Consider the following 25,222-nt stretch of genomic DNA (forward strand, 5'->3'; position numbering starts at 1 on the left):
GCTAAAGAGAAGAGGGACCATCTGGCTTATCAGTATACAGTTCAAAAGCCAGCATCTGTGATGGTATGAGGGTGCATTAGTTGACATGACATGGGTAGCTTGTACATCTGGGAAGACACCATTAATGCTGAATGATATCTACACATTTCAGAGCAACATGCTGCCATCCAGATGACGTCTTTTTCAGGGAAGGCCTTCCTTCTTTCAGCAAGACAATGCCGAACCGCTTTCTGCATGTATTATAACTCCATAGTAAAAGAGTCCAGGTGCTAAAGTGGCCTGCCTGTAGTCCAGACCTGTCTCCCATTGGAAACATTTGCCGCATTATAAAGTGCAAAATACGACAAAGCAGACCTCGAACTGTTGAGCAACTGAAATTGTGTATCAGGCAAGAATGGGACAATATTTCTCTTTCAAAACTACAGCAGTTGGTCTCCTCAGTTCCCAAACATTTACAGAGTGTTGTTAAAAGAAGAGGTGATGCAACACAGTGGTAAAAATGCCCCTGTCCTAACTTTTTCAAAATTAAAAATGAGCATATATTTTTCAAAAAACCAATAATTTTTCTCAGTTTTAAAATTTCATATGTTGTCTTTGTACTATTTTCAATGAAATATAGGGTTTCCGTGTCTGTGAAGATTCTCAATCATCCAGGTCATAGTAAACTGTGGGTGGTAGAAATGGGCAACTGGACTTGCTTGAAGATTCTTGAAAACGTTAAAACTCCCTATTAGTCAGACAGAACTGAGGAAGCCTTTTGGACGAGAGGTGAAACGTTTTCAAGAATCTTCAAGCAAGTCCAGTTGCCCATTTCTACCACCCACAGTTTAGGGTTTCCATGATTTGCAAATCATCGCATTGTGTTTTTATGTACAGGGTATACAGTGTCCCAACTTTTTTGGAAACACAGTTGTGGTTAGCCTAACCTTAGCTAGCTTGCTAACACCATTGTTAGTGGTTTACACAATATATTAGCCTAATATTAGCTAGCTTGTTAGTGCCATTGGTTACTAGTTTACACAATATATGTTAGCCTAAACTTAGCTTGACATGGGTTGCTGATTTACACAGTATTGTACGTAGCCAAATGTTAGCTAGCTTCCTAGCGCCATTGATTACTGGTTAGCACAATGTAAAATATATGTATACATTACACAACTTTTACGTACACACACACACACACACACACACACTTTATTTATATATATAGCTAGCATATATTTTTCAAAAAACAATACGATTTTTCAGTTTCAACATTTGATTTGTTGTCTTTGTACCATTTTCAATTAAATCTTTGGGTATTCCATGAGTTGCAAATCACTGCATTCTGTTTTTATTTACAGTGTACACTAGGGGTGGGTATTGGCAAAAAAGTCACGATTCAATTCGAATCACGATTCACATGCTACGATGCGATACTATCACGATGCATCACGATTCTTGAATTATTGCGATGCATTGCGATATATTCAACATCTCATCTCATCTCATTATCTCTAGCCGCTTTATCCTTCTACAGGGTCGCAGGCAAGCTGGAGCCTATCCCAGCTGACTACGGGCGAAAGGCGGGGCACACCCTGGACAAGTCGCCAGGTCATCACAGGGCTGACACATAGACACAGACAATCATTCACACTCACATTCACACCTATGGTCAATTTAGAGTCACCAGTTAACCTAACCTGCATGTCTTTGGACTGTGGGGGAAACCGGAGCACCCGGAGGAAACCCACGCGGACACGGGGAGAACATGCAAACTCCACACAGAAAGGCCCTCGCCGGCCCCGGGGCTCGAACCCAGGACCTTCTTGCTGTGAGGCGACAGCGCTAACCACTACACCACCGTGCCGCCCCTATATTCAACATACTTCAGTGAAAATGTCTCATCTCATCTCATCTCATTATCTCTAGCCGCTTTATCCTTCTACAGGGTCGCAGGCAAGCTGGAGCCTATCCCAGCTGACCACGGGCGAAAGGCGGGGTACACCCTGGACAAGTCGCCAGGTCATCACAGGGCTGACACATAGACACAGACAACCATTCACACTCACATTCACACCTACGGTCAATTTAGAGTCACCAGTTAACCTAACCTGCATGTCTTTGGACTGTGGGGGAAACCGGAGCACCCGGAGGAAACCCACGCGGACACGGGGAGAACATGCAAACTCCACACAGAAAGGCCCTCGCCGGCCCCGGGGCTCGAACCCAGGACCTTCTTGCTGTGAGGCGACAGCGCTAACCACTACACCACCGTGCCGCCCCTATATTCAACATACTTCAGTGAAAATGTAAAAAAAAAAAAAAAGAGCATAATTACCAGTGGCTGTGTACGATCTGGATAGTGTCTCCAATTGATGCATAACTCAGAGCAACTCAGTTCATAACTGAATTTATTGAAACGACTTTGGAGGTAGTTGCCATTAAAATGAATATTACTGTTTCCATACTTAACAAGTGGACACACTAATGACAAAAATTGCATAGGATTTATAAAACTAAAAATAATAAAAGAAAACTAATAGCAGCAGTTTTCAATTTCTTTGCAGCACCTGCAGTATGGGAGGACAAGGCAATAATAAATATCAAAATATATATACTATATTACTCAGTGCATTAAATTATCATCATCATTATATTATTTGTTACATTACTTTACATTATATTTAAATGCCTTATGCATTTATAGTTTGTGGAGCATCCTCAAATTAGGAAACAATACACTCACTAAGCATATTTCTTTTAGCATGTTGTAGTACCGCAACAGTTATGTCAGACTCGGTGAGTGTGCAGATGTCCTTCTCAGATTTACGTATTTCTGCAGACAGGAGTGCAGCGTGGATGGCAGGCTGTTGCTCTAAAAAGCGCTCAAGCATGTCGTGCGCGCTGTTCCAGCGAGATTTGTAAACAGAGTCGCAGTCACATATGATGTCTATGCAGAATGTCTAGGTCGCAGTAGCCCGCCGCTGGAAATGCCACTGGCATGAAGGCAGCGGGCGTCAAAAACTCCACGGCGACATCTACAGGACTGGAAGTTGTATTCTACTTGTTTTTAGCTGATGTTCGCCAACCATTCATACAATTTTATTTATTCATTTTTTAAAATTAATAATCGATATTTGGCGTCAAGAATCGATGCAGTATATCGTGAAAGTTAGTATCGTGATGCATTGTCATGACGATTATTTTGCACACCCCTAGTGTACACAGCGTTTTGTACACACATTTTATTTTATTATTATTATTTTTTTTGGAAACAGGGTCTCTCGGCTGGCCTGGGAACGCCTCGGTGTTCTTCCCAAGGAGCTGGCCGAGGTGTCTGGGAGAGGGAAGTTTGGGCTTCCATGCTCAGACTGCTGCCTCCGCAACCCAGCCCCGGATAAGCGGAAGGAGATGAGATGAGACAGGGTTGTAAAAGATTTGCTGTTTTATTTTCCTTGGCCTTCTTTGGATTCCAGTTATTGGGTCTATTCTGTGTAATTTATTGCTTCAAAGTCCTGAAGCTCAAGGATGTTTGAATATTTGTTAAACTATATCGATGAAATGAGCACATGACAGGATTTGAGAGCCAAATAATCAACCTCCAACCCTTTGTTCCGATAATATCATTTTTGCTCTGACGTTGTAGATTTTTTTTTTCTTTTTACAATCCAGCTCTGTCCTTTTAAAATGAGTTGTGTTTGGACTGATCAGGTGAAAGCACATGTGCTTCAGGTTAGCCGACCCATCCCATGCTTGACTGCCCACCTTCAACCAAATGCCCAAGGCATTCGTATCTGCTGTTCGGTTACCCTGTGAGATGTAATCTTATTGACAACCTTTTTTCTCAAAAGATGTTTGTAAGCCACGGAGCTGAAAGACTTTGTCTCTTCAATCCTCAGTCAGTTTTAGCCTTTGACATGGGTAAAAATATGACCTGTCTGAGCGCTAGTCTCCTAATGAATTCCAGAGCAAGAAAAAATAAGGCTTACTTGTTTTCCCTTCCCAGAAGACCGTTGTCTGGCCTTTTACTTTGCGAGAAACCTGCGGCTTCGAACTTCACGCGGGTTCCTCATCAGTATGGAATGTGCTGGGGAATCTCGTATTGCTCTATTAGCAAAACTGCACGCACTTATCACGTAAACTCGGCAAAATCGACAGAAGATAAAGAGAACTTTCCAACTGACCTAGGAGTGTAAAACATTTGTACTTTAGTCTTTTGTCTTTATCAAGTAAATGACCGTGTACAAGAAACACATTGATGTAGCAGTGAAACTTAAAGGAGAACTGAAGTCATTTTTAAACTTGCTTTATTTCTTAATTAACGTGTTGTTCAATTACGCTTTCGATTTTAGTAACCTTATATCGTGACTCGTATTGGCAACTAATTGCATTTAAATATTATACTTATCGGCCTATTTGGTTTTTAGCCATGTTGAATTTAGTTCGTTTGGTCCACGACAGGCGTCGCTTATCCGCGTGATCTTCACGAGACTTGTGCAAGACTTCGAAACGTGAAGTGTCAGCCAGGTGTCAGTGCTGCCACTTTGAAAACTGTTTTCCAAACGAAATATTGCACAAAAACGAGTTTAAATGACGATTACTGCCTACTTTTTTCAAACTTTCCTGATTTGCTATCAAAACAAACAAAACTTCCGGCTTGGTTACATCAGCATTCGAAAGAGGGCGCGCGCGTCTTTTGGCAGATGTTGGTCACTTTGATTCCCGCTGTACGTTTTATTTCCGTCCTACGACGTCTAGCACAGGTCTCAACAAATCTTGTTTACGACCATTGCTTTGACATATGGACCGATATATTACAGAGCATATTTCAAACACTCATAACTTGCTATAGCAGTGACAAAACAGCTATCAGAAATCTCATCTCATCTCATTATCTCTAGCCGCTTTATCCTGTTCTACAGGGTCGCAGGCAAGCTGGAGCCTATCCCAGCTGACTACGGGCGAAAGGCGGGGTACACCCTGGACAAGTCGCCAGGTCATCACAGGGCTGACACATAGACACAGACAACCATTCACACTCACATTCACACCTACGGTCAATTTAGAGTCACCAGTTAACCTAACCTGCATGTCTTTGGACTGTGGGGGAAACCGGAGCACCCGGAGGAAACCCACGCGGACACGGGGAGAACATGCAAACTCCGCACAGAAAGGCCCTCGCTGGCCACGGGGCTCGAACCTGGACCTTCTTGCTGTGAGGCGACAGTGCTAACCACTACACCACCGTGCCACCTGCTATCAGAAATGCATTCCTATATTTAATAAAATGAGAGAAATAGAATTTTGATGATAAAAAAAAAATTTGCCTTCAGTTCCCCTTTAAAGGAAAATCCAGCCTGAATGATCTGCATATTAATTTTTATATTCAACATAAATCTTGGACACTGCTGATGATATTTCGTAATGAAAGACTTCGCCTTTTAGTTTAAACTTCCTTCATCGACATATTTGTCTGTTTTCACTTTGGTTAATCGTTTCCCACGATAATCATGACACCGCTGATAGTGGTGCCAGTGCTATTTCGTCCTCCCTTCGTCTCTGCCTAAAGAAGGCGATGCAGCAGCGCTTTAGTCCTTTATTCTGTCCAGCTCTCTCACCTCCCCATCGGTACACTCTTCTCAAACAGATTAATTCCCATAGCTTCAGCTTTCATGTTCACCGTGCTCATCATCTCATTAGATCGTTAACCAGCCGAGCCAAGTCTCTGCTGTGACATTATGCAGCTGCATTGCTTTCCGGAACTTTGAGTCCAACATCTGCACCAACATTTCCATTACTTGTAGATTGGATTTCTCATTAATTAATATGACACTGAATGTCACTGAAAGATGGTAAGTGAGAAAAGAAGCTCTTTTGTTTTTGGGTCAAAGTCCCTCTCATGCCAGAATCTGGTCTTCCCAGGCAGTCTCCTGTCCCAGTACTAACCAGCTCTTTAAGACGTATTGGTGTGGCGTCAATCTCCATTTCGATAGGTATTTCACCTGACGTCACAGGGTCACGTGACGCCCCGGTGTCCGCCATTTTGAACGTCAAGCTAGCTAATGTCAACAACAGTAGCTGGTATGTTACTGTAGCAATGTTTACGTTCAGTCATTTGGATGACTGTTAAAACCTTTCAGTCTCAAGTTTTTCCTTTACTGGATTTACTAGTTTACTGAGCTAGCGCGCGCCGGCTGCCGGCAGGCTAGCGTGCGCTAGCTCAGTAAACTAGCAAATCCAGTAAAGGAAAAACTTGAGACTGAAAGGTTTTAACAGTCATCCAAATGACTGAACGTAAACATTGCTACAGTAACATACCAGCTATGATGTTGTTGACATTAGCTAGTGCTAACAGCTAGTTGCTAATACACTGCTACAACTACACCGACCCTAAAAATACAGTTCTTGGTCATTGCCTGGTAACAGCAAATTTTATAACGGGCCATGTCTCAACAGACGAAGAAGTTATTTCAATGACATTTAATAACATTTTGTTTATCCTGAGGACCGAAAGTAAATGAAAATGTGAACAAACCTTAGCTGTAATAAGATGGCGACCACCGGCTCCAGGGACGACCCGCTGATGTAGGCATGTTACCCAGCCTGACACAAAATATTTGGAGGTATCCAAACTTTTATACGCTTTCAGATCAATACCTGTGTATGGCGATGGGTTTTTAACGACATAGGTATACAGATCATGTGGGCCGAAGTCAGGTAAAGACGAGGGCTTCGTGTACTTCCGTACGTCAGTGAACAATCCTGGTGGAAGCAGGTAAACGTCGTTCTCTAAGCCTGCTAACCTCAATTTTTGCAAATACCTCTCCCTCTGCTCGCCCTGTAAATGCCCTACGTCGCTGGATAGTGAAGGTGTTTTCTGCATCTCGCTCCTTTTTCTTTTATGTTTTTCATTTGTCACCTTCCTCGCATTCAAACTGATTCGAGCCGTGCCGTCCAAAATGGCAGCATCACATGACTTGGTCACGTGGGTGAAATACCTCAATACAGCTGAGGTGACAGTGGGGGGTCAGTCCTCTGGTAACCACGAGAGTTTGAGTTCCCTACTCACATCTCTATTGCAACATGCCTTGCCAGATGGCAGTAGGTACCATTTTTACGATGGTCTTTGGTATGACCCGACCACGAGTAGAACCTGCGATCTCCCGGTCGAGAGGCAGACATGCTAACCACTAGGCCAACTCACGGGCTTTTGTTTTTGGGCGCGAACAGCAAAATCTGAGTGTTATCTCTTATCTTTGAGGTCCTTGACTATGATTAAATGCTCTTATTCTATCCACATTCACTGGATAGGAGCAATCGCACGCTCTGATTGGCTACTCTGCTACCAGGCTATCAGCTCATATACCGTGAGCAGAGAAAAACAAAATGGTGGAGCGTGTCGCTGAACCAACCGAGGACGAAATAAAAACTACTCGAAAACAAAACGCCAAAAAAAATACAACAAAGAAAAAAGCAGCAACAAAATATGGAATGAAAGTATTTGATGGTAAGAACGTGTCTTTTTTTTTTTTCAAGAATTATAATTATTATAGCATTTTTCACAAATTGCTACTGTCATTTTGCCGGTTTGTTGACATTCGTCATCTCATCTTTAAGCAGTAAATTTTTTTTTTCTTTAGACTGGTTCAAAACCTCAAAGAAGTTTGAAAATCGCATAACTGAAATGGCCAAGGAAGAATTAAATAAACGTCGAAAGCTATTCTATACCTCGGCACAACAGCAAGGAAAAAAACCCAAAACAACAACACTAAAGTCAATTCGTGCAGCCATTGATAGGTTTTTAAGAAGCCCGCCTAAGTGGAAATGATTGTCGGACGTTTTGCATAACGTTTTTATTCATCGAATTTGCAAAAAAAATTTTTTTAATTTTAAAAACGGTCTATTTCTCAAAATCCAGTGAATGTGGATAGGATAAAACTATTATTCTATGAAATCGAGTCGTACATGAGCTGATAGCCGACGAGCGCCTCGTCGGCCAAGGAAGCGCCTCGTCGGCTATCAGCTCATGTACGACTCGATTTCGTGGAATAATTAATTGTAACTGTGCTCACAACATCCAATGTCCTCTGACTTCAGCAGGCAACGACTAAAACGAACATGCAGCACCAAGAAAGAATTATCAGTATAATCACTAAGCACATCACATATATAAATATATTTAATGTGTTTCAGGCTGGACTTGACTTTCACCAGCACTGGCATTGCTTATATTGGCAGTCTGTTTTGTCCTTATTCCTTGTAATCTATGGCCTAATTCGTACTGTAAACATTAATCACTGGCGCAAATCTAAGAAACCGAAGACAACGGCTGTTTACCACATTTCTGTACTCGATTTCGCTAGGATTTGTATGATCTGTGTTTGCAGGTCAGCAGGAAAGCAGGAGCGAAGGAGCGTCGCTTAGTGTTTAAGAGGCTGTGGAGTGAATCCAGCAGAGCAGACAGTCTGTTCAGCAACTGGTTTCAGGTTGCACGGCTCCAATTGGATGTTTTTGTGTGTCTAAAGCAGGGCGCTTTGTACAATTTAAAGACATAGTCTACCGAAATAAACGATTGGCTGTAATTGAAATGAAGGGATTCCGGATCGATTTACTTCCCCGGTATGTTTCGGCTTCTCGATCGCTGAATGTTAAACCGCTACTGAGATGTCCGCTTTCGAGTTTTTGCGACTTTTTACAGGGATAGGGTTTGATTTGGAATGGTACTTAATGCTAAGTAGAGGGGGAAATTCCCTTGCAATTTGCAGCCGTGAAGCTCGCTGAGGGAGTTTGAGATTGATTGAGGCCTGGAGCATGAAGAACCAGAGCAGGAACTGAAAGGGTGTGTGTGTGTGTGTGTGTGTACAATGCATCAGGGTCATGAAGTTTGGCTTTTCATTTACACATATTGGTGACTGCTAACAGGTTTCTCTTCATGTTCAGATGCAGGATTGATCCTGAGAGATTGAAAATATTGATTTAACCTTGCGTCTGACTGTGTGCGTGCTGGGAGGCGCTAGTTGGTGGCGTGTTCACACATCAGCAGGACTTGAGTTCCTCCATTTCTCTGGCCCTATTGGGACTCCTCATTACTGCCTTGCATTTCTCCTTCTCTCTCTCTGTCGCTTTTTTCCGAAAGAGCCTCTTCCCACCCCCTGACCAGACCTGCCTCAGCAGTAATGTATGTGATGATGATGATGCACTTGCGCTTCTTAATTGATAGAGCAAGGCCATGGAGGACTGGCTGCATTAATTGGCCTTCTGGGAGCTTGTGCAGATTCAGCGAGGTCGGCGTGGCTTCTGCTCTGCCGACACACACCGAGGAGCGGAGAGAGAAAGGACAAACATGGCCGAGTCAGATCCCCTCCCCACCTGCTGCCGCACTCTGGGGATTTATGAGAGGTCGTCTAATGTAATCCGCTCTGTCTCGAGAAGGCTCGGGGTGAGCACCTGCAGAGTTGTGCTGTTGGCTCGTCTGTTTGCACAATGGACGCACGTCATTAATCGCCAGCCTCCCGATACTCTTCGTCCACCTGAGCGTCCATAAATCAGGCTTTTAGCGCTAATCCAGGTCACCGGGAGTTAACTATCGATTCCATTTTTGTGTTTGGAAACTTTGTATTGATTTTTAAAAGGGTATTCATTACACTTAAGTGTCTTTTAATAGAGAATTGAAATGATGTGCAGTCAAGTGTGACTCATAAGATGGATGTGCTATTATTAAGTCTTAAATCCAACACTGACTCTCGACTTGATTTTATAGTAAGTTATCTCATAAGTAACTGCTCTCCGACCTTTATCAGGAGGTCCCGTGACTGGGAGAAAGCTCACCTCACAGCTTGCTGCCTCACTGCTGTGGTAAGCGTGAATACTGGCAGATTCGACTAGCCTACCACACCATTATTTGCTGCACAAGAGCAGCGCGTTCATGTGACAGTGATTGAGTGGCGTATATAGTCGGTAGGTGTGATGGCATAATGTGAAACATTAGCGGTTTCATTCTGGCATGTAGTACTTTCTGATCTCTGCTAGCTCGAGACCACAGGTGCGAGCTTTTTGAATTTGCTTCCTCTGTGTCGAGAATCAGAGGAAACTTGTGTTGTATTTTCTCACCAGCCTTCATCTTTTGGTTGATGTGTGGTTGTATTGAATTGAAGTGGTTTTGTTGCTTTTTTTTTTTCTCCCTTTTTGCTTTGAGTTCTTGGGCGGTTGAAGATTGGCGAAGAATTACTGCTTTGTGGGCCATTGGAAGGTTGGAAGGCACAGGGATTAAAGGTGAAATGCACCGAATCAGTCTAGTTTCAAGTGATTCCGGAAGTGGATTTTGTTCCATGCAGCATTCCCTTTAATCTAAAGCAACTCACCTTCCCCTGGGCACCTTTGAGACAAAACACAACAGAATATATAAGTATAGGCTATTGGTGCTTGTCTTTTTAGTGTGAAGCGTTTCTGAGGAATCATTAAGATGCTTTTAGAAATAGTTTTGGGAATTGCAGAATAAACACATTAAATGTTATTTACAAAAAAACAACAACCATGGTTATGGTTTTAGTCCATCCAGGAAAAGACAACACTGGCTGTGCATTAGTAAGAGACAGCTTATGGTTAGAAAAGACAACAGAGTGTGTATTTGAGACATTGCAAGACATTGTTCCACACAGCGAGCAGCAGATGGCACAGGGGCCACGGCCTGAGTAGACCGACAACTCCCAACAGGCCCCGAGTTCACCAGGTCACTTTGCAAAACATATAGGCTTGAACCTTGAGCTTGTAAAAGCAGGGGTGATTGAGAGTGCAGCATTGTGACCCAAAAAGAAAGGCTGGTGTGGGTGTGACTGCCACAGCACTGGGTGTGGTGACTTTGGCCTTGAAGCCATTCTCAGAGTTGGTCATCTCTAAAACCTGGGGCCCCAGCATTTGGGAGCTTACTAGCCATAATTGACAGCTGGTTGGTAGGAGTCAGATGTTGGGCTCGGCAGCTGTGATCCAGTGCAGTTTCTAAATGAATTTCATTGGTCAGGCTCACAGAGCTCTTGTTCCCCTTCCCCTAATTATGACTAAGAGCGGCACACGCTAACCTCCAAAACCTCTTAAGTCATACTTATTCAAGAGGTCAAATTTACCATGCATCTCAGAACAAGGGCTCTTACCTCTAGTTCGGCTTTCCTAGTCACTCTGAATTTGATTAAGTAGATGAGCTGGCTGGTTTAGCTCACTTTTATTCTAAAAAGCTTTATAAATGTGGGTCAAATGTGGGACTTGTTTAAAGTGCGCAGGCTTTCGACATAAAATGAAGTGAATTGCAACATGTTGGAGAAAAGGTTTTGTTGCGGAAATTCCTGAATACTTTTTTGGTCTGCAGTATGATAGTTCATTTGCTAACTTGAAGATCTCGATCTCTGTGCTGTTCAGCTTCCGAGGCACAAGCACTTTCCTTTGTTTTCTTTCTAAATGGCCTCTCATCCTCACTAGTATTGTTTCTCTCTTGTTCACAAGAGTAAAAGGCTTCCTATCCACCTTCAAACACCAATACTCTCAGGCTTCCAAACCCTGCCAGTGACCCTTGGAGTCTGGAGGTTGCCTGAATGCCTCCATATTGTTGGTTTAGTCCATTCTAATGCTAATGGAAGCCCAAGACCCTTGAGTCATCTATCACACATGACAGGAAAGCAGGGGTATTGTCTGGGCTTGATACCCCATGCTGGAACAGGACAGCCACCTCTACTGTGAACAACCAAACTGACTTAATGTTCCTGTTTGGATTTATTGTACACGTACACTCTAGACATTTGGTGTAATGTCCTATTTTACAAACAGACAACTAAGCAAAACCTTGACAACTCTTTTTCCCATTAATGCACACATTTTACCAAGAGATCCTGCTAAAGGCTTTCTCTTTTTTGGGAAAAAAAAATGCCCAAGGTCTACATCATTGTCCCAGATAATTGCACATAGTTTATGTCCAGTGGGCATGTTGAGTTTTCATGGGGGCTAATTAAGGTTAAGCACAGGCAAAATTGCAATTGTGGTTCCTCTGTCACAAGTAACACTTACCAAGTTACAATCTAATGAGAATTAACGTCAGATTTGGATGTGGTGCTGAGATCAACCAGAGCTTTGCACATTTTGTTAAACTACCTCTAGTGCCCCAGAGTGCTGTGCAAGGAAAAAAGCCACATGAAGAGATGCCTTGCATATGTGCAAGTGCCGCTGGCTGACTCACCCTGTGCTAGTACTGACATCATTGCTGGGCCAGATGTGAGCATGGTCTTGCCCGTTAAAAAAAAACTGCTGCTCCAGGAAATAAGTACTTTGCAAAATAAGGTTGCAGAGCAACGGGGTTAGCCGTCAAATAATGTAACAAAAATGCTCGAATGAGTAAATGGTAAGTAAACGAGGATGCTGTATCACTGAAGTCTGTCCCTGATCAAATAATTTCTGCTTTGTTGTGACGGTAGGGAGTAAGATGGGACCGTATTTGCTCCCCTTTCCCTCGGTGCAGAATCAATGGTAGTTTTTCTTCATCCTCTTTAAGTGGAAGACGGATATTAGTGTTGGCAATGGTGGAGAGGACTGCGGCTGAGAGGAAAAAGGAGGGGCATGCCACGTGTTGCTTAATCCAGGGGACAAGTCTGTAGCTCTTCTGGACCACCAATTTATTCCCAAAACCCAAATCTGGAGCTGAACAGCAGTCCTTTAAGTGACATGATGGTGATTATGAAGTGCATAATATGACACATTTTCTCTTTTATTTACTGTAATGACTTGCCCATTTAGTGGCACTTCAGTTTAAGACTTGGGATCTTGGAGCAGACCTCAAATAGTGGGCGCGTCTAGACACATTAATTAAGATTACAAATTTATGCTTTTGAAATAAAAGTTCAAAAACTGCTCAGGCTGTGCCAGTTGGACTGTTTGGGGCGATCCTGAGAAAGAAGCAATAAAAAAAACCCAGAGGAAATAACTCACTGAGGAGTGAATTAAAAGCAGGCCAGTTGAAATCGTCCCCCAAATGAAAGGAGTGTGATGGAACATGGTCAGAAAGTGCCAGTGGAAAGTGAATATGTTGTAAATCATGCTGGCCTCCACTGCAAGCAGCAGGGGGTGGAGGTTAGAAGAGCTGCGATGGGGGTAGTCAAGGGTAGCTGTGCAGACTGAGCAGCTGTGTAAACCCTCCTGATTGAGGGAGGGTCTGGACAGAGGCAAGCCGGGAGGCAGGGAGGGATAAAGTGAAAAAGGGGGAACTTTTCAATAAAAGCAGTTAGCTATCCCCCCACTCAGCTGACTTCCACATCTCAGCCTCAAACCGTGCAGATAATCAGTGCTCCACCTAGTTTCGAGAAGGAGCCTCTGCCTGCCAAGCGGCTGGATTTAAAACCACCTCCAATGCAAGTACAGAAAGCTTTGAGGTTTTCTTTCGGTGCATATAGGGTAAAGGCTGAGGGAGTCTCTACACCGCGGAAGGTGTTCTGAAAGCCCCTCAGCAGGGAGTATGGAAAGGCAGGCAGTCCAGCAGCCTCAGAAAGGGGGTAGAGCTCTTATTTCTAATAGAAAGAGAAGTCAGCTGCTGGAGGCTAATCTGGGTGGTGGGGGTGCCTCAAGGCTCCATTGTGGACCACTGCCGTTTGAGGACTATTGATATGTCTCCGGACCACCATTACTTCTTCAGATACAGCAACTTTTTCCCCTTACCAAAGAGAGTGGACAAACACTTTCACTGTCTCCCAAAAGCTAGGACTCTAATCTTTGGGGTAACCTCATAAATACCTAATCCTTCCCCTGCTGTTTTAAGTGACAGGGTCTCTTTTACGGGCCGACGTCCTAACCAATTCCCCACCTGATGGATCTTAATAGGAGTTGGCTCAGTCCATTTTTAATCACTGTCCCTTCTAGTAGGAGGTACTGTGTAGCGATACAACAAGCTGGCTGCTAAATCTGTCTTATTAGCAAGGCTGATGCTAATATGTACCTTACAAACGAAATACGCAGATGAAAGCAGCTACATGTCTTTTCCTCTGCCAAGTGCCTGGAAAGCATGGAATAATAACAAGGACCGGGGCTGTGGAGTTTTTAAAAAGTACATGTGGAAGCAATAGGGACTAACGTCAGGATGTCTACCCAAATTTGAACAGGATTACAAGCCTAAAAGTCTAAATTTAAATTGTCAGACCCGGACTGCCTCATTTGTCGATTAACGGTTTGAAAACTTTCTCTCTTTTTTTTATTGTATTTCCTTAAAAAAAAAAAAGTTCCTTTAACTTTGCCGCATAACTTTCCTTTGGACATCAGTGAGGTTTAGTAGTCATGATTAATATAGAGTACAGTTAAGGCATTAACATGCCAGGGTCATCGAAATGCCTCCTTTTAATACTTTTATTAAGAAATCTCCATGGGGCAAGGGCAGCTTGGGCCACAAGTAATGGCTCTACCCTCCTCTTAAATAAAACACTAGTGCTGATTAGCTTATAAGACGTACAGAACTACTCCTTCTAAACTTCTTGGGGGGTAGCTTGTGTGGCAGGGGATTTGGAGGCCTTGAATTTGGCCTGCCTCTTTTTTTTTTGTGCACTTTTCTTTGTGCCAGTGTTGTTTTGCACTGCAAACATAGGAAAGAAAGCACACTGCCCCGGTCCCGCTGAGCGTGGTGGCTTTTTTTCCTCTATAAGCCGGTGAAAAGAATGAATTATTCAGCAGTAAGCATGCTTACAGCTGGCCGATTGTGAGCTTTGATCTAGGAATGGGGCGTCTGCATGAATGGGCCTTATTGTCATGTTATGTGTACACAGTGTGTGAATTATTGAAAGTGGCAAGGGCCTCGGCTTCATCTGGGAGAGATTACAGTGCAGACATGCTGGGGTGGTGGGCTGGAACTGCAGATCTCCCAGATGCTGTTTATTTGTTCGTGGGTCACATGACTGTTGGTACAGCCTTAACGAAGAAGTAGGCGAGACCGCCCCCGTACTTTGACTCATCCAAAACTCACACGGGCCTGAGGCTAGGCAGCAGTGCACACCTGTCGGGTGGGGCCGTAAGTGGCGTGGGGTTTTTTTTGTTGTTGTTGTTGGTGTTTTATTTATTTATTTATTTATTTATTTATTTATTTTTGGCTTGTCTTTACCTGAAAGGTAATTCTGACTTTGTGATTGAGCAGATAAAGACTGAACGCGCACCCACAATTTACAGAAGTTTTTATATCATTTTAACAGATTGTGATCTGTTAGATGTATTAATATTTAATACCTTATTGATTGAAAGCTATTTGTTAAGCAAAGAGCACAGCTGTGGAGTGTGTGAATATCAGTACTTGACGGTAAGGTGGTATTTCTTTAGCTGGTGAAGTGCAGTGCCCACACTCTCTCACACACACACACAGATACAGAGAGCTTCTTTTTCACGCGACAGGTGTGTAATGGCAGAAGCTCAAGAGGCATTACCAAGCCCTACTGGCTTTCATCTAGCCCACCTGAACACCGTGAGCTCACCCTGTGCACAGCCGGCAGAGGCTGCAGCCTGCTCGTGTGTGTGTGCGCCCTCATTTCACACACCGTAGCATTTCCACAGCTAGCAGCATCTGTACTGAAGTCTACACTCTAGTCCATATTCAGTATATTTGATCGAAATCCGATCAATCCTGTCAGAGGAATAGCGATTTTTGTAAATCGTGGCCAGACGACGTGTGATCGCATAAAGGGTCACATGCAATTTCAGGAACATCGCTACTCCTCCTAAAGGAGTGATCAGATTTTGATCAAACTCATATACAATGTTCCCCAGGTGGGTGTGCATAAAAGTTGTCACGATGGCGCCACCTGTCATATTTAAGATTTTATGGGCGTCTGAAATTTTTGGGTGAGTCGTCACACCAAACACTACTGTTCGTAAACTGCTAGGATGCTTTCACTGAAACTCACCCAGAAGACTCTAAAGACATCTTCCAACAAGGGTTGTTCACCAGGTGGCACCACCTGCCATGGATGCGGCTAGACAGGGGTCATATGCAATTTCACAAAAATCGCTACTCCTCCTACAGAATTGATCAGATTTTGATCAAACTCATATGGAATGTTCCCTTCCATATACATGATCTATCCTCCCTTTCTTTGTGTCTCTAATATCTCTGGTCTGAACTGTCTTCAGCTAAATAATTTAAATACGTGTATGTTATTAGCCGTAGCAGAGAGTCTGCTACAGATACGAACTAGTTCATGTTTAGAAAACTAGAGATGCTGAACTTCGCCCAGTTTTTATTATTATTAGCTCATCCGGCTGTAGGCCAGGCTGGACGAGCTTCTGCGATTGCGCGTCGTCCGTCCACAATTTACAAAAATCGCTATTCCTCCGACAGGATTGATCGGATTTTGATCAAACTTGCATACAATGTTCCCCAGGTCGGTGTGCATAAAAATTGTCAAGACGGTGGCGCCACCTATCATATTTACGATTTTATGGGCGTCTGAAATTTTTGGGTGACTCGTCACATTAAACGCTACTCTTCGTAAACTGCTAGGATGTTTTCACTGAAACTCACCCAGAAGACTCTAAAGACATATTCCAACAAGAGTTGTTCACCAGGTGGCACCACCTGTCATGGATGAGGCTACAGTGGGGTCACGTGCAATTTCAGGAAAATCGCTACTCTTCCTACAGGAGTGATCAGATTTTGATCAAACTCGCATACAATGATCCCCAGGTGGGTGCGCATAAAAATTGTCAAGACGGTGGCGCCACCTGTCATATTTAACATTTTATGGGTATTTGAAATTTTTGGGTGACTCATCACATTAAACGCTACTGTTCGTAAACTGTTAGGATGTTTTCAACTGCAACTCACCCAGAAGACTCTAAAGACATCTTCCAACAAGAGTTGTTCACCAGGTGGCGCCACCTGCCATGGATGCAGCTACTCAGGGGTCATATGCAATTTCTCAAAAATCGCTACTCCTCCCGCAGGATTGATCAGATTTCAAACTTGCACGCAGCAACAATGACTGGTATGAGCTACAGCCTCATTGAGGCGATTCCCCCCCCATATTTGATCAGCTCTCATCTCATCTCATTATCTCTAGCCGCTTTATCCTTCTACAGGGTCGCAGGCAAGCTGGAGCCTATCCCAGCTGACTACGGGCGAAAGGCAGGGTACACCCTGGACAAGTCACCAGGTCATCACAGGGCTGACACATAGACACAGACAACCATTCACACTCACATTCACACCTACGGTCAATTTAGAGTCACCAGTTAACCTAACCTGCATGTCTTTGGACTGTGGGGGAAACCGGAGCACCCGGAGGAAACCCACGCGGACACGGGGAGAACATGCAAACTCCACACAGAAAGGCCCTCACCGGCCACGGGGCTTGAACCCGGACCTTCTTGCTGTGAGGCGACAGCGCTAACCACTACACCACCGTGCCACGCCCCTTGATCAGCTCTATTACAGTATTTTTTTCAAGTCGTCAGTTCAATGTCCTGACCCCTGAGCTCAACGATTTCCAGCACAGGATCAAAAAACAGCTTAATATTTTTATGTTAAAGTAAACCTTGTAGTCCACGTTCACACTGTGCCTGCTTCTAAAAGCTGGTTATCTTACACTGGCCCAGATTTTAGAATTGCAAACAACAGTTCGATGGCGACTATTGGGTACAGCTGGGCACGTAATTAGTGGCTCTGTACCTATAATTTGCGTAATAGTTTTGAGGTGGCGGCATGTTATTAACATATGAAAAGGCTAAGCAGGGGTCATTGTGCCTCGCATGGGCAATTAGAGGTGAGGCGAGGGCAGAAGAATGTTTGGAGCTGCCATTAATTGGAAATCACTACAAAGCCATGCTTTAATTATAATTTAGCGAGAACAGCACTGCGTTAAATGGACATATTTCCTTTGCCATTATGGGCTGTAACAGTATGAATGTCGGGATCTGTTTCCTTTCACGATGTGAGGCTTTGAAGAAATTGGCCTTAAATTAGATTAATTTGAAAGGCTATAGAGTCACGCGGCTTTTTTTCATGCTAATACCACGTGTGGCGTGCGTTTGCATTTAAATGACACATGTTTGTTTGCTTCGGGGACAGAAAACAGCCCCGTGCGCTGGTCATAATGAAGAATACGCATAGCGAGGCCGAATACAGAGACAGGAATCTGGTCAAGAGTATGTGAGGACGAGCATCACGAACAGTGCGTCATCTTCTCGCTTTGTTTCACTTTCAGGTCGGAACGAGCTGATTGCCAGATATATCAAACTGCGGACTGGGAAGACGAGGACGAGGAAGCAGGTAAGAAGCAGCGCCGCATGCGCTAACAGAGGAAGGCCATTTCTGTTGAGCGTGCCTGCCTGCTGCCTGAGCTTCTGCATAACGGAGTATAGAGCAGGTTCTAGTACCCAGCCAACACACACTCTTGCTGAACACACACACTGTTATATATCCTTATAAATAGACTCGCATAGCATTTTGATATAAAATAAACATTTTCTGCACACATGCACAAACACGGTCGCATGGAGCTTTGCTGCATGCCCTGGCTGGGAGTAAATGGACTGATGTGACCTTGGAAGTGGAGTACTATGCAGATACTCCTCCAGCAGGCTTTTTTATTCAGCTGCATGATGGCACGATGCTGAACTGGGGCTCTGGCCAACACACACACACACGCTCAAAGACAAAATAGCAATAAAGAAATTTCTTTCACAGTGGAAAAAAAAATCACTCTACACATTTAGTCATTGAGTCAGTCTTGATAGAGACTCATTACCTGTTAAAGCCTGTGTTTACTTATCTTCGAGTACTACATCGTGCACGTGGATACTACATAGTGTAGGGGATAAGGAGTAAGGAGGACACAGCCAGTAGTTTCTCGCTGTAACTTGTCAAGCTACAAACTCATGATTTAAAATAGTTAAGCAACAGCTGAACTCCTAATAAAAAGTCATTAACAACGCTGAAGCTACTTTGTCAAACTGAAGAAAATCAGCTGTGACATTTGTGCTCATTTTATTCTGCAGCTGCTTTATTGCTGGAGAACATCTGCGACACTCCAAGGAGCGGACGTGTCCATCATCCCACACCCAAATCAAACCAAAACCAAGCATTAGGCGACACAGAACAACTTTGTTTCTCTTAGTCACGAATAGTCTCCTGATTCCAGTTTGGTTAATGTTAAATAAATAGCAGTTATTCCACGAAATCGAGTCGTACATGAGCTGATAGCCGATGAGGCGCGTAGCACCGAGTCGGCTATAAGCCGTGTATGATGAGATTTGAGTTTTATTCTATCCACATTCACTAGATTTTGAGAAACCGAGCGGGTTTTTTTTTTTCCTGCACATTCAATAAGTAAAAACTTTATACAAAACGTCCGACGTCCAAAAATCATTTCCGCTTAGAATGTAAACAAACCGGCGAAATGACCGTAGCAATTTGTGAAAAAATGCTCTAATAATTCTTGGGGGGAAAGAAAGCGATCTGTTCGTACCATCAAATATTTTCATTCCATATTTTGTTGTTTTTGAGTACAGTTTTTATTTCGTCCTCGGTTGATTCAGCAACACCCTCCGCCATTTTGTTTTTCTCTACTCACAGTATAGATTACTTGCAACCACATGATCAAAATGTGCTACGTCATGAGCGTCCGCCATGATGGCGGATATACAAAGCAACTAAAATGGCAGCCGCTGAAAGCGTGTCTGTAAACAATGCTGAATTTTCTCGGTATTACCATGATTTGAATGATCGAGCGAAGATTCGATACAAAGAGAAGATAGATATGTGTGGTTTTGACCCATATTATTGAAAAAAGGCAGACTTTTCTGATAAGACGCTTCTATCGACCGTCAAGTACGAAAACAAGTCATTTTGTCCAATGCCTTTTCGTTCAATAGTTAAGACATTTTGTCCAAAGCCTTTTTCATACACACTATTTTATATTTCAGGTATTTATTTTTTCAAAAAAAAGGAGGAATTCTCAATGGAATTTGACCGAAGCAAAACATTTTTGTAAAGCAAATGAGTGCCATAGTATGTGCGCTTCGACACTAAAGAGCGTACTAAGGGGGGTAACCACGTCAGCCACTTGCAGACCCTGGTATGAGTTTAACTCCCTTGTCATTGCAGGCTGGTCGCTTGCGTGTCTATGTTACCGGCTGGATCGTATTAAATTTTTAGGCGCCAAGCAGCGCTCTTGCGCGGGCTTCATTCGCAAATCCTGGGCCGAGGCGCGGTCCTACCAACCCGAGACTGTGCTTTTTCCAAGGGGGGAGTCTTAGAGGGAGGTGCCTGTAAAATTTGGCTTTGCTGCAAGTTCCGTTGGACGAGTTATTAATTTTTAAAGCCGGCTGGATCATATTAAATCTTTAGGCGCGGAGCAGCACTCTCACGGGGGCTTCGTTCGTGAACACCGGAATACCTGAAATATAAAATAATTGGTAGTGCGTCTGAAAAAGGCTTTGGATGAAATGTCTTAACTATTGGACAAAATGGTCACTGGATGAAGTGTCCTGATCCCCTCGTCTCCTCTCCGTACTAAGCCTCAGAGTTTCTTCGCCCTCTTTCCGAATCGCAGACGGAATTCTAAAAAATCGGAACGTGCCACGGTCACGAGTACTGTTGTGACCACAACCATATACAGCACAAAGATATATGGCATAGCTAAAAGAACGCTTAAAGCAGTGGAAAAACAAAGAGAGTTGCACACGCGTGCCTGTTTTGTATGGAATGTCGCTTGACCCCGCATTTGTATCTCCACCAACATGGCCAGCATCCAGGTTTCTATTTTGTTTTGACGTCACTTGCAAGTCAAGGATGTGAGCTGGTATCCTAGTAGTGAATTAGCCAATCAGGGTGTACGATTGCTCATATCCAGTGAATGTGGATAGAATAAATAGCTGATATAAAAATGCAAATCGAGACCCGATACTCAAATCCCACTGTGAAAATTGATGCGAACTAGCTTACAAGCAGTTAGATAACGATCCAGCTAGCTGTTTTGGATGGCATTTTCAAATCGTTTATTAATTCAGAGACTCGTACCTTTTTATTGAGAAGTGTTCTCAGGTCATTAAAGTATTAGACCGTTTGTTTTCCTGCATAGATTAAGAGGCTGTCCACACGGCAACGGATTCAGGTGAATCTGATAAAATTGTTTATCGTTTCGGCCTGGCGTCCACACGGCACCGGCGTTTTGGGTGCCCCAAAACGAGAATGGGTTCCAGAGTGGAAAAATCTGGCAACGGCGCCGTTGCGAAATCGTCTGGATGAGTAGAACGGATTTGTTTACGATGACGTCACAACCACATGACTAGAACAAGCAGCACTCTCGCTGTTTTGTATGAACCACTGCATTGCATTCACTTTTGTATACAGCTTTTCTTTTAAATAAGCAAGTAACTGAACCATTTCTTGAATTTCTTTTTTTATTGGATAAGACTGCTTTTCAAAATGTTCACACAGTATAAAAAGTTATATAAATTATATAAAAATGCTTTTCAAAATGTTCACACACAATAAGAAAATTAAGTTATATAAAACTATGCACACTAGTAAAACTAATTTGTACACACAGAAGGCACGATTTCCTCGCGTAGTCGCAGCCATCTTCTTGTTGTTGTTGTGTGCTTGTTCCTATGAGTGCTTCACGCCGGGTAGAAGAAGGGGTTTATGCGCATGCGTCCTACTTCTTCTATTGTTCTGGTGTCTCCGATGGGACCGTCTTACAGCGTACGTAGAGGTGTGGCATGTGTATTGCATCGTTTTCAGCAAGCATTGCGTTGCCATACGTACCTAATATTTTACTGATCCGTTGCCCATGTGGACGCGATATTTTTTTAAATAAAATCTCGTTGCCGTTGTCATGTGGATGTAGCCTAAGTTTAAAGGAATAATCCGGAGTGATATGCTTTCTAGGTCTATTTTCGCATTATTGGGAGTGCATATGTTGAGTTGCTACCACAATCACGTTAATCGGATGTGTTTTGAGACAGTTCGTTTTTTGCGATTTCAACCGGAAAGCGCTAACACGGCAGTGCGAGGGGCATGTCTTTTTGCAGATACAAAACGCTAGTTTTAAAACCATTGCAAAGCTCAAAACAACATGACAGTTCTGTGGAAGTGAGTAGAGGGTTCCTACAAACAAAACGAAGTGTCCCTGGCTCTGCAAGTGCAGGGACAGAGTGTGTAGAAGAGTAAATACAAAGCCAGTACCTTACCTGAAGTTGTTCTTCTCCAGACGCCATCTTCAGGGGAAAGTCCGTAAAAGTCGAGTGCCGAGTGCAGAGCCCATCCCGCACTCGACTTTTACGGACTTTCCCCTGAAGATGGCATCTGGAGAGGAACAACTTCAGGTAAGGTACTGGCTTTGTATTTACTCTTCTACACTCTCTGTCCCTGCACTTGCAGAGCCAGGGACACTTCGTTTTGTTTGTAGGAACCCTCTACTCACTTCCACAGAACTGTCATGTTGTTTTGAGCTTTGCAATGGTTTTAAAACTAGCGTTTTGTATCGGCAAAAAGACATGCCCCTCGCACTGCCGTGTTAGCGCTTTCCGGTTGAAATCGCAAAAAACGAACTGTCTCAAAACACATCCGATTGACGTGATTGTGGTAGCAACTCAACGTATGCACTCCCAATAATGCGAAAATAGACCTGGAAAGCATATCACTCCGGATTATTCCTTTAATGGTTTAAAATGTCATTTCGGTGAGTACTTCAAGCAAAGAGCGAGGTAACAGCATTACAACGATGTGCTAACATGACCACAATTACATCCTAATTTGATTTGCATAAGCTCCATCTTAGCTGAAGTGATTGCTGTAATTAAATTGGAAAGGTCAAAGGAGCACTCGCACCACTCGGATATGTGCGAGCGACTTTGTGGCGTTGGAGTGTTGACTGGCAGCCGTTATTAACACGCCAAGTTCTCCATCCTCCTCCCTTTCCTCTGGAACGCAACCTCCCCAATCATAGTGACGCAGCGCTTAGCAGAAGTGCGAGCGACACAGGCCGCTAGGTAAAGCGCTAAAGTCCCTAAAGGCTGCTAGACATGCCCATTCTCATTCAGCGTGCAGTCGAGCACATCTGCCGTTTCTTAATGTGCTTAAGGAGCCTGCATCCTCTTTAATCAGCTCACTTAAGAGCCGAGGGCAATCCAAGCCGGTGCGGCTGGTGGCTTTGAGCTTGGGCCGTGCTTCTCTTCTTTCCTAGTAAGCCCTGCTGTTAAATCCTTCCTTGAGTATTCTTATGGTGGAAAAAAAAAAGGTGTAATTACTTTTCTGTATTCTTTTGTTTTTCTTTCAAAAAATGGAGGTGTCTAGTCACATACAGGTCTTAGCAAGAAAGAAAGTTCGTGAAATCCAAGCCGCCATCAAGGTAGGTCTGACTCCGCCCCCCGTCGTGGGGGTGGGGGATTTCATCACTATGGTTACAGGCTGTGTTTTTCCTTTGTCTTCCCTCCCCCGCTCCCTGACCCCACAGGTGTCTAGTCACATTCAGGTTCTTGCCCGGCGGAAATCTCGCGAGTTTCATTCCAAGCTAAAGGTATGCGCTTCTCTGCTTTCGGCCCTGTGGTTGCCACGCCGTCTTCCTGTTTTCCACATTGACCCGGTTTTCCTCTAACCTATAACCTTTTGCATGTCAACGTGTGTGTGTGTGTGTGCTTTAGTGCGTATAATTCACTTCTACGTTCTCTTTACCCCTTTCCCTCTCTCACACATACACACACTGCGGCCTCTTGGAGATTAGTATCTCTTTTTGTTAATGACTGTTTACGCTGCTGTGCCTTCACTGACCACTAAGTGCATCTGCTTTGAAGCTACATAACCCTCGGGACCTCTTTGTAGTCCGAGTATAGTTCAAGTGCCTTTATTATTAGCTTATAAAGCTGACCTGAATAGCGAACAGGCAATGCAGTGTGGGTAGAGGGGAGTAAAAAATCCAGCACACTGGATTTCATCTAAATTTGGGAAATTTGGGGCAAAGAATATATTTATAGCTTCCAAACAGAATTCAAGGAATCAAAGCTGATGACTCTTGCTTGCATGACCTTGCGTGTGTGCGAGTGAGTGAGTGTGATGTTCTGCAGCGCGTAGATGTTCGGAGGTATGCTGGCAGAGCGCTTGCGCTGGCTGTGAGCTGCTGAGGTCAGAAGTCAGACGGTCAGCAGTTAAGCTTAACCTCACGCTCATGGGCGTGACCTTTGCAACCCGAGGCTGGGATTTCGATGCAGACTCGCCTGCTTTCCTGGCTGTAATGAAGTCATCCTTTTTTTTTTTTTTCCTCCTCAACTCTCTGTGGAGAGATCGGGCCTAAAGATGGACCATTAGAGCCACTCGCATGCTTAACATGAAGTTCTCTTGGGTGCGCTCTCTCTTTCTCTCTCTCTCTTTGTCCTCTTTTTTTCTGGCTGTCAAATGCTTACCTCATGCTGCATTAATGAAACTATTGAAATCCCCCCACCCCATCCCCCTCTCAACATCTCTCTCTCACACACACACACACACACACACACGCGCGCGCGCGCACGCACGCACACACCCTTCATACTTCATCCCAACCCCTTTTCCTCTAAAGGCCACCTCTGATTTTTTTAAAAGCCTTTTGTACAATACAATGTATAATCTAATAATAAATTGACCTGTCATTTAACGGGTCACCTTTGGTGACCTTGAAGTACGTCAGCCTTCTTTCTGACTTTTCTTCAACGCTGTCCTTCTTTTTTGTCCATTTCTCCTTTCTCTCTCCCCACTCCATGTAAAGAGATGACAAACTCTTTTGACTGGCACACTTTTCCACAGTTCCCAGTTTACTCAGAAGGATTAATGACCCTTCATTTGTGTCCCTGTATGAGTGTATGCATGAGTGCCCCTCTCTCTCTCTCTGTCTCTCTCTTTCTGTGTGTGTGTTTCTCCACTGTGAATGGCTGATCTTTCAGGGCCACCGGCGGCTGCTGACTAGAAGCAGTCCGCCTTTTGTATGGCTTTCTGTCTCCTCTCATCTAAAGCAAATTAGAAGCAGGGAAGAATTCGAGCCGGCTCCCAGTGCATTAGAGCAAACTGTCCCGGCGTCCCTTTATCCGAGACATGTTGAGTGAAATGACAGTCATTACGGCGCTGCTCTCGGGGGGATAGTTTGTAATGAAAGGTGGCCATGATGATCTAAAGCTCCCATATCATCAGCTGCAAATCTTCCTTTAAGATGGCTCAGCTCATGACTTTCTGTCTGATCCTGAATGTTCTACGACGTTTGAGTTAAAC

The 25,222-nt window shown here is 43.8% G+C and overlaps 1 protein-coding gene across 12 annotated transcripts in view; it reads left to right on the forward strand.

The window, feature by feature from the left end:
- tead1b (TEA domain family member 1b) overlaps nt 1-25,222 on the forward strand; it is a 166,970-nt gene that overhangs the window by 97,830 nt on the left and 43,918 nt on the right. For 7 of the 12 annotated variants that reach the window (XM_060940967.1, XM_060940962.1, XM_060940968.1 and 4 more), the window contains exons 3-4: nt 18,189-18,253; nt 23,277-23,507. In XM_060940967.1, coding sequence (XP_060796950.1) covers nt 18,189-18,253; nt 23,277-23,507 — 296 coding nt within the window. The remainder of the gene's footprint in view (nt 1-18,188; nt 18,254-23,276; nt 23,508-25,222) is intronic. The other 5 variants (XM_060940970.1, XM_060940972.1, XM_060940971.1 and 2 more) reach the window with 3 other exon arrangements.

The sequence above is a fragment of the Neoarius graeffei genome, chromosome 15 (genome assembly GCF_027579695.1).
Source record: "Neoarius graeffei isolate fNeoGra1 chromosome 15, fNeoGra1.pri, whole genome shotgun sequence".
NCBI lineage: Eukaryota > Metazoa > Chordata > Actinopteri > Siluriformes > Ariidae > Neoarius > Neoarius graeffei.